This window comes from Athene cunicularia (genome assembly GCF_003259725.1).
Source record: "Athene cunicularia isolate RWA chromosome 2 unlocalized genomic scaffold, athCun1 chr2_part1, whole genome shotgun sequence".
In the NCBI taxonomy this organism is placed as follows: Eukaryota; Metazoa; Chordata; class Aves; order Strigiformes; family Strigidae; genus Athene; species Athene cunicularia.
Genome location: NW_020799095.1, coordinates 93836676 through 93853599, shown reverse-complemented (window position 1 = coordinate 93853599; position 16924 = coordinate 93836676). Strand labels below are relative to the sequence as shown.

The following is a 16924-nucleotide window of genomic DNA, read 5'->3' as shown; positions in this document are numbered from 1 at the left end:
CTTGGGAAATGAGTCACTTCGTGGGGATTGATTGATTCTAAACTTGCAGTACCATAGCAACTCTCCCTCTAATCTAGAGATTAAAATATTCACATTTTTGACCTGCCAAATTGACAACCAGGAATCACAAGGATACTATTTCAATGTACATGAAGAGATTATGTTATGCTGTGTGAAATGAATTTGGAAAAAGAACATTGAGCGATATAAAACAGTTTTGTAGACAAGATCTTGCATACTTATTCTACCAGATAAAAAAAATCTTGGGCAAAGGAGAATCTGTGTAGCATCCTGGCACTATTCTACAAAATAAGGAAATACTAATACTGTTTCTCTATACCTTTAGAATCACTCTTCCAGAAAATTTAAATTAATATTTAAATATATTATATTTTATTTATCCTTCATTCTCAAAATTGAACCTGTTTCCTAAATTGGTATCAGCAATGAATTTATCTCATGACATATTTATTGAGACCTTGGATAATTTGTTTTCATTCCTAGAGTTTATGAGGAATTATCTGTCAGATGCAGATAGAAAAATGTATTTCCCCAGGTCCTTAATTCAATTAAGAAATCAACTAAGGAAAGGAAATGATAAATTTTGCTTCTTTTTATATTATTTTTATTTAATTAGAAAGGATCTGAGATAAGTTGCCATTCTTTTTGAATACTTTTACTTACAGCTCTTTGAAAATGAGAAATATACATTCGTGCAAATTTCGTTTGTTTGATGTTTATTCTAAAAATTTTAAATGCAGTCTTATTTTAAGAAGGCATTTCATAAGACACTGCTGAGTTGTTTGCATGAATACAATCTCTAAGAAAAGTCTCCTTATCACTAACTTTAGTTTTCTGATGTTTAATAGAACCTATGCAGAAACAGATGTAAGGAGATGGTAAATGGTTTATTTATGAACATTTAGAGGAACATAACAGAAAGCTAGTTTCCATGCTCTTTGAGTTGCACTCTATGCTCTTTGCCTTTTGGAAAGTCAAACAATAGTCTTCAATGATCTGTTTAAATTATAGCCTGTTTATCTGCACTTAGTCCCTCTTATATGAAGTTTTAATCGGTTTCTTTAAAGCTTCAGATGTTGCTAAACTGTTCATGCTAGTGATTTAATGTCAGCATAGAAGTAACTTTCTATATTAGAAAAAAAGATTTAGTAATACAACAATCCATTTTTTTTCATTCTGACTGACAATGTAGGAAAGCCCATTGCATCACTCACTTTGTTTCTTATGGGTTTGGATAAATTCAATATATGAGGATATTTTTATGTTATGCTGATTACCTCCAGTATCAACAGTATTATTATCTATTTATCTGCACATAATATTTTCTTAACAATATCATTTTTATATTTTGTATCTGAACTAAATATTCATCCCAGTAAACACAGGCATTTTCATATCATTCTATAAGTGATCCAAAAGGAAAAACCTGACATACCAGTCCATGAACAACATGCATTCTTTCTATTTCACTTCATTATTTAGAAATCATTAGGCCACTAGTGGAGCAAGTACTGGTAAAATTCTTAACATATTTTAAGACAACAATTAGATTCAATATGTGGTGGTTTGTTTTGTTTTGTTTTGTTTTGTTTTTTTTTCCTTTAGCTTCTTATTCATGGTAATATCCCATTCTTTCAATAGGATTGAATTCAGTCTATGATTATCATATAAAGTAGAGATAACCAATGTATTATTCTGAAAGCTAATCTGAAGTAGTAGATGATCTTGTAAAATATAGGATTCAAAAAAAGGTGGAGTATCACCATGATTGTTCTTAAATAAGTTACTGATCCTTCCTGAAGTTTTTCTGTCACTAAACACAAACACCACTCATAAAATTATTAATAGAATTACCAGCTTGGTAATTAAACAGCCAAGTGCTTTACTGCTGATGCTAAATATTATAATGTTGAAATATAACTTTATGGAAAAGTTTTTAAAAGATCCACACCAGTTGCATATCACTTATAAAAGACACTTTTTTTGATAAATAATTTAAAATTTCAACTTTTCTGAGTCTATCAGAGTAAGCAAATGACCTTGTACTGAACATTATAAATCTGTATTATGGCCCAGATTATCTAATTGTCTGCAGTAAGAGTTTTAAAACATTTTCTGTAGTTAGCTGCGTATTTTCTGGTTCTTAAAGATTCTTTAACAGATAATTTGTCATGACAGTTTCTGTGTCAGTAGTTCTTTTCTTTATTCTTGAGAGCTTTAATTAAATCTTTTAGATGTGCTTATCACTTCTCAGCACATATTTCTGGAGACCAGAAGAGTAACTTTCTCCCAGTTTTCAGAAAGCAATGTGAAACATTTTTATGAGACAGCTTCTTTGAACAATATTTCCAAAAAGTTAAAGCCTATATTGCATGCATTTTTTTTTTTAGGGTAACATGTTTGTCATCCATCAGCTCCATACTTGAAAGCCTCCTGCTATGATTTGCATTTTCTGTCACTAGCAAAAAAATATTAGTGAATGTTCCTCATTTTTCTTGAAAGAGGCTTCTGAGATGCTTTTAAATAATTGATTTTGTCTGCTTGCCCTCACTGGAGACGTTCTTGAAGATATAGCAGCAAACAAAAAAACATGGAATATTTTTGAAGCATCATCACAAATGTAGTGACCACCATTACCAATTAAAATTCTATTACAAGTGTCACATGATACAATCTGAGAACATTTGCCAAGGTGTGGTATCATCCACTCACAGCAGTAGCTGTAATAAAGTTACATTTCAGTAAAACTTCTGTATCTGTGATCATTGGCTTAAATATGAGGAAAACAGGTGCTCAATATTTAGATTTTGAAGAAGTCCAAATTTTCAAAATTTAAACCAAACTCTTTATTTGACAAATACAAATAATTTTTTGATCGTTATTTTATTTAAGAAGACCATTATTAAATATAAATATATATTCTTTATTGCATTGTATTTTTAAATAGGAATTGGACTTATTCAGAAGCACAAAAAAATTGTGTTTGAGACATAAATGAAAAATCAATGCTTCTACCCAGAAGTGAACTACCCGAAAGCTTGTCATTTGTTGCAAAGCACATGAATTCAGAATAATTAAGAAATTGATACAGTTACAACAAAGAGACACAATAGGAAAGTGAAAATGTGAAAAGTGATGTGAAAGACGTACACAAATTAGAAAGTGATGTATCACCAACTGTTGGGATTTATAACCAATAGTGCACTCTGTAGAAGGTCCTAGAAACCTGTCATTTGAATGATTAATTACTTTTGTAAGTACCTATATCTACTTCCATATCCTAGTGTCATGGCCCCTTTTAAGAAGGAAGTTGCAGCTAAAGTTGGTCCTGTAAGATATGAAAAATTAAATATCTTCTGATGGGATAATGAGAAAGTATAGAGCTAGAGAAGCAATATTTCAAAATTTGTGCAACATGAGCTATGTTGTACGGAACCAGAGCACATATAGCAAAGATGCAAGAGAGTTGTGATGCTTCTAGTTTTATATATTTTAACAAGGTGCAGTTTTGTTGTAGTCCAGTACTGTTCTAATTAATTTTAATTCTTAAGTAAGAAATATGGAAATGTTATTTTGACATTTTGTTAAGCCAGATTTAATCTCAAAAAATAAATAAAATATAATTATCTGAATTACTTAAATTCATCAAATTAACAAGAAAATTAGCATTGATTGAAATGAAATATAATGGTGAAGATAGCTCAATGGCTTCCAAACGTGAAACTTTATCTCATCCTTGAAGTCACATGCAAAATACCTCTGGGTTTTACTAGACAGAGAGAAGTCACAGTCTGAAACACAAAAGACTGAACTTTGTGTTCTCTTTTCCTTCATTTTGATTTCATATAAAATAGAAACCCATGCTTATAACTCAAAGTTTCTCCCTGGTCAGTAAGACTGTGTGTCTTAAATGTATTTGGAGAAAAACAAACAAACAAACAAACAAAAACCAAAACAAACAAACAAACAAACAAACAAAAAACCAAAAACAGCTGAGGCAAAAAGTCCTCCAAGTCTTAGCAGAGTGAATTTCACATTTATCATTCTTGCAACATTAAGTATGGGTCAGGAAAAAAAAAATCAAATGTTGTTTTGTATGGTCATTAATGCTTAATGAATATAACAGAACAATACCACAAAGTTCCATCTAAACTGTTATCCTGTTTCTGGTGGTGGACAAAAGTGTATTTGTGTAAAACTGTAAGAGAAATGGAGACAGGTAGACATATGTCTCAGGAATATAGTGCCAGATTCCAGGAAAATCAAGGTCAAGGACTTATCAGTTGGAGATGGTATCTTTTAAGCCTTATATTGATTTTTCATCTATTAAATTATTCAACAGATTTTAGGACCCCGTAAAGCTTTCATAATGGCCTGTTACAAGAAGTGTCAAGACTTAATTTTTTTCTGTTAAAACTTAGTCTTTCTTGCATCAAACCTGCCTTTCACTGGTTTCATCTGATGGTCCCTGCTTTCTATATTGTTAGAGAAGGTGACTTGTTCCTATTCACTCCATCATATGCATCTTGAAGTTTGTTTTTGGTCTTAGTTACACTACATTGGGGATTTTTCTATACCACAAGAATTTTTTAATTTATTTTTTTTAATAACATTTTCTGGATTATGTGTAACAGCCTATTTTGACTGGTTCTGTTCTGCTACATAAAGAGTGATAGGAAATAATTATGCTCTGTTTTTAAATTTCACTTTAAGTTTACCAGTAGGGTTTTTTTGTTGTGGGTTTTTTGTTTTGTTTTGTTTTTTCATTTTATTTAGTTATAAAACATTCTAAAAATTCTTCTTTTTTCTACATTAGGTCAACAACAGAAAAAAATTTAAATTATGATTGTCCACTGGGCAGCTTGCTACCTGTCCAAAACTCACACCAAATTTGCATATATTACATGGCACTTTAATCAGATGTATGCATACAGTTACTTTCCTAACCACATAGTAAAATATATATGAAAGGAATAACTCTTTTCCATATCACTGTGAGCAGCTACAATTCATCTCCATCCTTGAGAGATCCTGAATGATGATGTGTGAAATTGTTTCTTGAGCCGGTTTCAAACTCCAAATACTGCCCTATTTTCTCCTACCTTTCTAAACAAAGAAGCGGTAATGTATTTTTTTTCTGTATCCATCATGGTGTGCTTTACACAGACATATCTATTTATCTACAAAAAAGGAACAGAAGCAAGGAGGAATTTCATGGTCCTGTCAGCATTTGTGCTGGTTAAAACCTTGTGCTTCTTTACTATTATCTGTAAAGTATTTGTCAAACTTACATTTCATTATTGTTTCCATGCTTCAGCTAAATTCCAAAATTTAGAAAATTAGTAGAAAAGAGAAGTTGTAGTATTCAAAGGTTCTCATAATTCTTAGGATCTTCTAAGAAGTCTATTGGGCATATATTCTTCCCTCAGACATAGAATATTTTAAGACAAATATCATCTCAGACCTGGAGAATGCAAGTTTATTCCTCTTGGAGGGACTTTCACTGTTTCATTCTGAAGATGACACTGCCACTAAGGAACTTCTTTCCCTTCCTAGTACAGTGGCAATTGTCATAAAATGTCCCAAGTGATAGTTGTGCCAAACCGAAAGACTGTAATGTAAAAGATGATCTAAGATTACTCATATTATTTGTATATTGTTTCTAAATGTTTAGGCTGTAAGCAAGAAAGACTTAAGAAAGATTACAAATTCTTACTAACCTTAAAAATGTTGCTCCATGTAAATGATTTATGTATGCTCTGAATATGTTTTAGATTTGTGAAAATTACTCAATGAATGTTAAAGATAACTCAGTGTGGAGCTCTTGGTTGTGCTTCTTTCACAATTTTAAGGGGGAAAAAAATATTTCTTACATCAGGTTTAAGAATAATTAAATGCTATGTCTTCTTATGGAGAGGTAAACTAACTCATATGCATACATGTATTTGTAACAAATGGCTGTCCATCTTTTCATGTATCATTGTATTTCCCTCCATTTTGTATCTAATATAACTTGAAAGAGATGAGCTGCTTACTTTAACAAAATGATGTGGCCATCTATTACTAGAATCTGACAGTGAATATTTCTAATACTCTTCTTGAATCAGTTTAGGGAGTTAATGGAATTATACTGGCACAAAAATGATCAAATCCAGCACCTACAACATAACATATGAAGAGACTACAGAAATACATAATGAAAATAATATCTTTTTTGGGGGGTGGTTGTCTTTCTTAAATTTAGCAAATAAAATGTATGTGCCTCTGACTTCTACATGTTCTGTGGTGGTGTCATTTAGTTTCTAATGATCATGTGGATTCTGTATCTTCTATAAAATCCTATAAACGGTCCTAAAATCTAAGAGCATCTACCATGCAGACAGTTTTCTCAAGCTGCTTTTGTTATTTTTGATCCCAGTGGAATGATGCTCATTCTAAATCACCTGCTGTGATTCATAATTTTCAGGAAATAAAGAGAATACTTTGCATCAGTTATGCTTGGTTTAACCGCATAACAAAAAGCTGGATTCTGTTTCTGGTCACAGAAGAGCTTCATAGCATGTCAGTCCAATATTCTCTTAATTCTTGATACCATAAATAGAAAGTTGTTGTTTTTTTGTTTTTTTTGTTTTTTTTTTTTTTTAATTGAAACACTATTTTTGAAAAGTAGAGGTTTTCAGCCATCTGAAGTCTCATAGATTCAATCTTCGGCACTAGCAAAAGATTTACAAATATGAAAACCCAAGGAATTACAGAGCAACAGCCAGAAAAAGAATCTCAATGGTAATAAAATTGATGTAGCCAGACAAAAACTACAAGATTTCTCTATCAGTACTGAAAGAATGTTCAGGACCTTTTCTTTCACTGAAATGTATAATTAAAATTGCAGAGGATGTGAAATTAACCTCATTTACATATAATTTGAGCTGCTAATATTCCATTTTAATATATGCATGTGGCTTTTTTTAACTTTTGAGCATAAATTCACAATGAAACTACAGCTGTATATGCTCCAGCTTCTGAATGAGTCAAGTGGATGGATTGGCTTCTTTTCAAGGAAAGAGTCTTGGACCTGAAGAGAAGAGAGCTGAGAGGGGTATCTGAGATTTACAGAATCATGAGGGCAAGAGGATAAACTGAGCATAGCACTGTTGACTGAATATGAGAACTAGGTAGCACTGAAGCCATAAAAGAGCATGAATAACAGAGGCAGTAATAGGTGCAGCAGTCTGTGCAGCCTTTTGTGCAGAAGGGGACAGAAGGTGAATATGGGAAACCACAGAGCAGTCAGCTTCACCTCAATTCCCAAGAAGGTAATGGAACAGCTAATTCTGGGAAACATTTCCAAGCATAAGAACAAGAAGATGACTGTAAGTAGTCAGCAAGAATTTGTAAAGGGGAAATTATGCCTGATCAACCTGATAGCCTTCTACAAATAATTGTCTAGCTTTGTGGATGATGAGAGAACAATGAATGTTCATCTTGACATTAGTAATACTTTCAATGCTGTCGCTCCTAACATACTCCTAGACAAGCTGATGCATTACAGACTAAACTAATGAACAGTGAGGTGGACTTAAAACTGGCTGAACTGCTGGGCTGAGGGATCTGTGGTTAATGTAATGAAGTCCATTTGGAGGGCAATCACTAGAGGTGTACCTTAGGGGTCAATGATAGGGCTAGTACTATTTAGCTTCATTAATCATCTGGATTATGGGACAGAGTGTACCCTCAGCAAATTTGCAGATGATATGAAACAGAAAAGAGTCATTAATAGGCCAGGTAGTTATTCTGTCATTCAGAGGGACCTGAAGAAGATGAAGGAATGGGCAGACAGTAACCTCATAAAATTCAAATGCAAATGTCAAATCCTGCACTTGGGTAGGAAGAATCCCTTGCACTAGAGTGTACTTAGGGCTGCTAGAAGGCAGCTTTTGCAGAAAGGCAACTGGGAGTCCTGCTGGACAAGAAGTTGACCATGAGTCAACAATGCACCCTCAAGCCAGTGAAGACCAGCAACATTAGGATAAGCATTGTCAGGAGGTTGGGGGAGGAGATCCTTTCCCTCTACTGAGCCCCAGTGAGAACACTTCAGGAGCACTGGATTCAATTCTGGGCCCCCCGTATAAGACATGAACATACTGGGGAGTGTACAAAGGGTCACTAAAACAACTGAGTACTTCATTGCTGTGAATCTGCCTTAAAAGACTACTCAGGCAGAGTGTATTGGCTGGTTCCAAAAGGGATTATCTGAATTGCTGGGAAACAGGTCTGTAAGAGCATAATAGAAGTACTAAACAGGAATGTATTATCAGACTTTCCTCATGCAATGGTTCTGGATGCTGGAGATGTACCAGAAAAGTGGACAGTATAAACACAGCCAGCTTATGTCCTGGCACTGTCACAACCAGAGACACTAAAATTAGACTTTTCAAAGGAGTTTGTAGATAATGAGCCACCTTGTCCTGCACTGTATTGAGAATTAGGTACATTATGAATGTAATTGAGATGTGGAATACTTCAGGCATATTTGCTTATCCAAAAATTCAGAAAACACATATTATTATTTTCCTCCAATAGGAAACCAAAACTATGACTGGTATTTGACAAATACCGTTTTGTTATTCTAATGCATCGCTAAATAAATAATTTATAATAACATTGTTACAAAGAATTGACAATGAAAAAGAGTGCTCTATATCTTATCTAATTGTATTTTACCTCTGTCTTTAACTACTTTACTCTGCTTTAGTCTTTGTCTGATTTACTGCCACGTAGGGATCAGTATTTTCCCCCTGCTGTTTGCATATTTAAGATAATTTTACTGGTCCTGAGAGTACTTGTACTATTTTATCAGACATGGTAGGTCCTAAGATAATGAAACCTTCACATCACCAGATTACCGTCAACATTTGTTGCTTTTCATTTCAGTTCCCACATGATTTCATCAATCAAAACCTTACAAACCACAGAGCTAGAGATCAGTGCTTTGTGATATTTGAAAGCCGAGGTTCAAACTTCCAGTTAGGTAATTTTCTAGCTGCATGTTATCTTTAACTGTTTGTGAGATAGTAGCTACTATCATGTCAGAAATTGAAGCTGGGAGTAATGGAAAGGAGCAGAATAAGTAATGTGCACATTCACATTCTATCTGTCAGTCTTACAAGTTTTAAAAGAAATGCTTTCACTGTTGCAAAGCTTGTAATCACAGAACAGCAGTGACCCACAGTATTTGGCTTTACTCCAGCCAGTTCAAGAGATATCAGACTTCAGTAGAGTCAAAGATGAACCGTGATTTGAACAATAGTCCACGGTAGAACATGGTGTATGGCAAAACTCTCCAGTGCTTCCTAGAACTCTTGTATAATTTCCATTCAATGACTATGACTGGGAAGCATAATAATGAATGATACTGCAGTATAGTAAATATTTTTTTCAGGATTTAATGGTCTGTTTTGTTGAGTGTACATAGGTTTTTTTCCTTATTTTGAAGATAACTTCATTTTTCAGTTTAAATATTAGCGTAGTATTTTCAGTGTGGGGAAAAAAAAAACCAACAACAACAAAAAAAAACAACAAACAAAACAAACAAAACAAACCCGAACCTAAACAGTACATGACAAAAAAACCCTCCTTGACATGATTCTGAAGATAGCCCACTTAGTTTCAAGACCAATTTGAATGGAGAATAGGAAATGCATAAGAGGAGGTGTGGGGGGAGGGGGGAGAAGTTAATGTCTGCTACAGAGTTGAATACCTTTCACACCTGGAACAAGTAAAAGGAAAGTAATGAAGACACATGTTGAGCAACTGCTAGAAGTTAAGAATTCTGAAAGAGTAAATGGAACTAAATTGAAGCTGGCAACCATGTAATTACTGGGAAAGGGAATGATCATGCTTTTTATTGGCCTGGAGATTATATAGGTGACAATATTACTGCAGAAAGTGAATCTTAATGTATAAAAAAGGAATGAGAAAAGAGCTTGTGCCAAGAGTACTTTCTTATCCTTTTTTCAGCTATTAAAAAAAAATGCCCACAAAAAGCCTTCCATGCAAATCACACTTCTTAAAACAGAAGGAAGTGTATGTATTATTGATATCTTCTTCTCTGTAGGACCAGAACCATTCCTGTATTCAGAATTTTGTAAAGAATGTTAAAGCATATTACACAAATAAGTCTTACACTATCTACTTATAACTCTTAAAACAGCTGCTAAAATATCTACTTTCTCAGATAATCTTTAGATTGTTTAACAATAAGCAAGTCATTTAGCTAAAGGTTCATGGATTGTTGGATTTTTAAATCTAATTTAATCTGGCTATATGAAAAAAAACCCCAACATATTGATTGTATTGTGTGGATCACTATACAATATTTCTGACATCTCTTCAAATTTACATTTAAATTTATTTAAATTTTGAGTACTTGCAATACAGATGTCAAACACAATGATTTGCAGAGAATAATGGTGAAAACAATTTGTATTTAACCTTAATGTATGCTTACCAATAGGAAAAGAGCTGAAGTATGCTTTATATTCAAATATAAGGACATTTTCTTATCTGTTATAGTAATATGCAAGGAATTACATATTTATTGGCACACTTATATGATACTGATAAATATACCTATAAATAGTGATGGACAATTAAAACACCAACAAAGAAACAAACAAACAAAAAAAAAAAAACCAAAAGAAACCACCAAAAAAACACCAAAAACCATTTTCAAGCATATTGTGAAAAATGTACTTTCTGTATTTTCTCACTGTAAAAGCAGTTGATACGGATATACTGGTGCATATCAGTAAGCACAGTGTTCTAAGAAACAAAGCTAGAAAAGCCAGAAAGTTGTCAGTTCACTAAAAGTTGAAATTATTTCTTGTGTTCAGTTTGTTAGGGAGAGTGGATTGTGGGGTTTTTCCTTCTGTCATGTAGGAAAGGAAGCATTTTCTTCACAAAAGTGACATTATTTGGGAATTTCATGACCTGATTCTAAAATTTTAGAGTTGAAGAAAGACGTTATTATGCAAAGTCAAATAAGCAAACATATGTGATTATCTGAGAACTAAGGAAAATCAATTTAAGAAAAAACAGACCTTTTAAAAGGTCATCTTAATTTTTATTATGTGCCAGAACGGTGAAATTGTAATGTTATAAATGGTAATTCTTCTTTTGGAAAACCTCACTGTTAACAAGACCTGAATTTATGAATGGCTGTTTGAAGGAATCCTTCTCTGTTAGATACCCACCGCGTAATGTTCATCCTCTGCCGTTCTTAAGGTGCTTAAAGTGGGTAACTTAAACTATTTTATCTCCATAAATATTAATTTCAGGTTCTGATCTATGCGACTGTGGTGAATCAGTTACAAAGTGTTGTTTCTAGTTTGCAGTAGCAAAACTTTGATCAAAATTGTCATTTTTTGTCATATTGCACCCAATGGAAAATATTAAATGTAATTGTTTAGTAAATTTCAGTGGTAGCTACTGTAATACACTGTATCCAGATATGTACTAGGGAAATTCATTCTGAGATGAATTTTGAAGTTAAAAGGGAATATAACAAAGGAAAATCAAAAAGCATAATTTTGCATGAGTTCCAAGGAAGTAAAACTAATTGAATGAGAAATACAGAAAAACATGACTTGGATTTTTTTTGGCTCTCAAAGGAAATACATTTAAAAGAAAAAGTCATACTGTTTGAGAGCCCATGTAGTATTTTTAGAGACTGGAATCACATAGTGGATGACCTTACACAGGGTCTAAGCAATTTCTGCCTTGTGAAGATATGAAACCTAGTTCAGTATCCATATGTTCACTCATGGTCTGTAACAGTCCCCTAATGTTAAATGGCAAATGTGGTTCAGTTAAATCAGAAGCTGAGATAAATCTGTGTTAAATTTGGGTGGGAACCTGTAATTTCACTTAGAATATTAATTATTTTAGGCATTAATAAATGTTTAAATTTAAGGAACAGTTTATACCAGTGAAGATACTAATTTAAGTTTGTAATTATTTCCTCTTTTCATTCTGATTTGGTTTCATACCACAGACTCCTTTCTTCTCTATCCATGCTTGGAAATAAACTATTCATGATTTTTTCAGGTAGTACTGCAGAGCATCACTGTCATGGGTGAGACAGTAAAAGAGAAATCTTAGTGGATCTGATTGATGCTTATTATTTAATAGGTGAACTCCACCATTTATCTTTTAAAATTAAACATGCATGTTATTAGGTATTTGGACTAATCAATTATTTGCTAAACATTGCTGATTTGAGAATTTGGGGGGGGGGTTTATTTTCACTCTAATTTCTTTTTTTATATCAAACTCATGAAACAGTATATGAATCTTTTAGAAAGGCAGGTAAGATAATTAACAATATTCCTTTGAGAAAAGAACTACTTCTTTTTTTTTTTTTCCCCCCCATAAGGAGTCCTGAAATCAAATAGGAACCTTGGTAGGATTGAACTAATGTGGAATCTGTAAACACCAAAGAGAGACACTGTGTGTCTTACAAATAATTTTCACCTTGTTTTGGGGAATCCTGAGATTCCTTACTCTTCTTTAGGTTTTTGAGAAAAAAATGTCCATACAGGAGAAAAATCTTTCGGACATCTTGGTTTCCCTTTCTTCTCCACATGCACAGGTGGACATTTATCAGTACGTAGTCACCTTATATTTCTTGTATGTTCTTTAACACTGCTACATTAGTCCCTTACTATTTTGCCTTTAATCTGCACTCCTGAGAGATACCCACATCTGTCCTAGGGAAGTCTTCATTGATTAAAACCAACAACAACCTTGTAATATCTCTCTGTAACATCATTATAGCAAATTGTGTGAGGACTTGAATAAGACAACAGTAATAATTTAAGTATCGTGTAGCTACCTTAAAATAATTCTAGCTGGCTAGCTCTTCCGTTTAATTAAGTTCTGGAAAAAATCTTACCTTACATTAATACTTAGTGTGGACTTGCACCAGAGAAAGGATTAATTTTAATCAGTAGTGAAGTATTTGAAAATATTCTGCAGAGGAATGCACACACAAACTATATTAATTGAGCTCTAAATTAGTGATGCTAAACAATGAAAGCAAGGAAATGCACAGTGAAGCAGGAAATGTGCCATATGTTATTGTATACCTGGGCACAATGGGGACACTATCTTAATGGTTTTCTTAATGTTCCTGTTGTACTAGATATTGGTGGACATATGGTATGCTGCCTTTTTATATGCCTGTGCATTTTCATGATTTCGTTGGCTGACTTTGATAGCATTTTCTATTTGTCTGCTGTTAGGAAAAGAGCTTTAAAATGTCTTGCTCATTTATCTGGAGTTCAAAACCCATGCATTTTATTTTGCTTATTCATTTGTATCCCAATTATTTTTTTTTTTTTTTTTAGAGCAGTTTCATATTATTTTTATTGTTAGGCTTTCCACAGTTTTAGTCCCTGTCTGTCAATAATTTGGAACATAGTTGTGTAGTCCTTCCATTATAGATAGAGAGGTTTCAGCTCACTCAGTACGGGCCAAGCAGACAGCCAAAGCAACAGCAGCAGCTACAGAGCTGACTGGGCTTTGCACAACCAGGACAGACACTTGTGTAATTGGCTGCTTCTCTGCCTGCCCTGAGGAACCTCAGCACACTCCAGCTGGAAGCAGAAATGTTTCCCATTTCACATGGCTCCTAGTGCACTTCCATCATGTGGGTGAGGGACACGACAAAGAGACTTCTTGCCCCATCTCTTCCTCGATGCCAGCTGTTGTCAAGGTTGCCTGGCATAGACTACCAATGGGAAAGATTTCCCTAATTTTTTATGTCACAAACTCCTTAAATGTTCACGTTTAAATAGGCTATTCATTACTGCCATCTCATGGAATATACACGCTGAAGTCAGAAAAAGGCAGAACTACTCGGAAGAATTATATCTTGTAAAAAGAGAAAAGCAATTGACATACATATGACATACTCCAGTTATACCTTGGCAAAAATTGCCTTCGATGAAGCAGTGATCTCGGGGATTCATACAGGAGGTGTTTGAAGACTGTTGTAAACCAGTGTGGAAATTAAAGGAAGTTGTTGTACTTTAGCTTGTCAATAGTCACTCTTAAAGTTTGTGATTCATTACAGATTGGGACTAGACTTTTAAATAAGATTGCCTATATGTTAGTGATATCTGGCAAGTGTGTATGCTTTTGTATAAACATTCAAAGCTTATTATTCTATGTATTCCTGTATTATTTTTAGTAGCAGCTCATGATATGTGTAACTGCATCAATTTGATTATGAAACAGAAGGCAAAATGAAATTCTCTTACTGTTTTATAGATGTTAGAGAGGTTAACATGATATCTAGAAACACCAGGTTGTTTCTAAAATGTTTACATAAGAAATATTTTTGAAACAATATTTTGGTTTGTCTTGAAAATGTACTATGTGTATTCCCAGGGGAAGAGCCATCAATTATGGCTGATATTTTTCATAAATTTTTAGTTTATTTTCTTTAAATTTAATTTAAATCTCTTTCAGTTGTTAGTTTCAGGGATTTTATTTTTAGTTTATATTAACATGATTTAGATTAACGAAATTAATGGAAAGGATCTATGAGTGATATTGCACTAATATATTCACACAAGTATTTTTAATAACAATGAGTTGTTAACAGAACTTATCTATAATTTTTAATAAGGCAAAGTTATTCTTGGAGATTGTTAAAGCAATTGAAAAGAAAACAGCCATCAGTTTTAAAAAAAAAATAAAAATCCAGTGAAATTCCGTAACAACAACTAAGTTTCCAATCAGCTTAGTCTTGTGTATCCAACAAGGTGAAGAATTTGCCAGCTTATTGATTCTTACTGATGTAAGGCTTGGCAATCAGTCTGTATCTCGAATGATTAGTGGGCATGTTCATCAGTAGACAAGAGCATCATGGGGTCTGCGACACTGTAAGTGATCACATTACTATGCCAGCTCAAAAGCTTTTACGCTTTGGCAGGTTACCTAACCCAGAGTGATTTTTACATGTGATACTGGGTTTTCCTAAGAAAATAGTTGTTTTCTAAATAGAAGACTATTATCTTAGATGTGTATGCATTATGGCATGACTGACCTATTCACACTATCAGGAATTGGGTTAGAGCTACGAAGAAGTCACTTGGGGCCACAGCATTCCACAGTCGGTAAAAACTCTCGAGTTCCTTTACATGTTGTTCGTTGTTCACAAAACTTTTAGGGTCCCATAGCTACTTTGCTGTACCTACTTTGGGTAGTACTTAAGCTCCTAAACCTTTATAAATCTCTGTTGTTCTGTGCAGGTCTACTGTCTGTTCACTGTGCTCTGAATTCCAGAGAACATAATAGCCTGTTTCTGGTGCCCAGCTTGAGTGCATGTTCTTGTTCTACACCACATGGTTATTGAGAATGTGATTTATCAAACCAACATTGATAAAAATGAATATATTTTTAACATAGTTATGTTTTAATTATAATCTTTATAATGATTATACTTTTGTAAATAATCTGTCCCTATTGTTATTAATGTAATATTAAGATATTATGCTGAAGCAGTGGCTTGAATTCTGTCAAATGAGGGGTTTGAGATGTCTTTGATCTTTTTCACTATTCTCCATTTTCTCTTCTTCCAATAAAAATACTCATGAGTTATATGTAAGAACTTCAAATGTATCTTGAATAGTAATAGTACCACAGTTCAGAACTGTCAGTCAATAAATAATGGCTCCTAGTCATCAAAAGTGAAACAAGCAAGTGTAGCCTGTTTCTCATTGTGAAAGACAATTTCAAGTAATTGTTTCAACTGAATTAAAGATTAAGTTGAAAAAGTATCCAATGTGTACTATAAAGTTAACAATACTGAAAGATTTTCTCATTTAAGTACTACTGTTTCTTACTGAAACATTTTTCTTAGAAGAAATTTGATCTGCGACTGTTTTAAACTTAAACTGGCTTTTCTGCTCAGTGTTGTGGTCACAATTTTTAAAAAATTTATTTCAGACTAAAGAGACAGAAGAAAATGAACTCAGGATATGGGACCAGACAAAGTTCCTTGTGTGTTGCTGGAGATTCTACCAAGACAGCGAGTAAAGGTGCAGGAGATCATCAAACAGCCCTGCAGCAACAAGGCTAAGAGTAAGGAGGAGGGACAAGAAACTTTGACACTCTTCATGAAGACCTCTAGGAAAATTTAATTGAGGAAGTGCATGTCAGATACATATGGGAACACTGTATGCATTGTTTCTAGGTATTCCAGATTCTTCGTTAAGAACCAAAGAAAATATGCTAATGTCAGTGTGTACCAACTTAGAATTTTGACTGTTCTTCCTTTCCGATTGATTTAATTGCTCTTCAAAAGGTGGATTTTAATTAACATGTACCATAGTTTACCTTTGGGAAAAAATACTTTAGAATGTACATGGCATATGAGAGAGGTTCACATTCAGTCCTGGGAAGACAGTAAGTCTGAAATCATAGAATCATAGAATAGTTTGGGTTGGAAGGGACATTAAATATTGCCTGGTTCCAACCCCCTGGCCACTGGCAGGGACACCTCCCACTAGCCCAGGTTGCTCAAAGCCCCGTCCAACCTGGCCTTGAACACTGCCAGGGAGGGGGCAGCCACAGCTTCTCTGGGCAACCTGTGCCAGTGTCTCATCACCCTCACAATGAAGAATTTCTTCCTTATATCTAATCTAAATCTGCACTCTTTCAGTTTAAAGTGATTACACCTCATCCTATCCTTACACTCCCTGATAAAGTGTCCCTCCCCACCTTTCCTTTAGCCCCCTTTAAATACTGGAAGTCTGCAATAAGGTCTCCCCAGCACCTTCTCTTCTCTAGGCTGAACAACTCCAACTCTCTCAGCCTCTCCTCATAAGGAAGGTGA

The 16924-nt window shown here is 33.9% G+C and overlaps 1 protein-coding gene across 1 annotated transcript in view; it reads left to right on the top strand.

The window, feature by feature from the left end:
* The window catches only part of CCDC102B (coiled-coil domain containing 102B), a 170690-nt gene extending 154533 nt beyond the window's left edge, over nt 1-16157 (top strand). The window contains exon 6 of the mRNA XM_026842941.1: nt 16036-16157. Coding sequence (XP_026698742.1) covers nt 16036-16125 — 90 coding nt within the window. The 3' untranslated portion in view covers nt 16126-16157. The remainder of the gene's footprint in view (nt 1-16035) is intronic.
* Nucleotides 16158-16924: the final 767 nt, after the last annotated feature.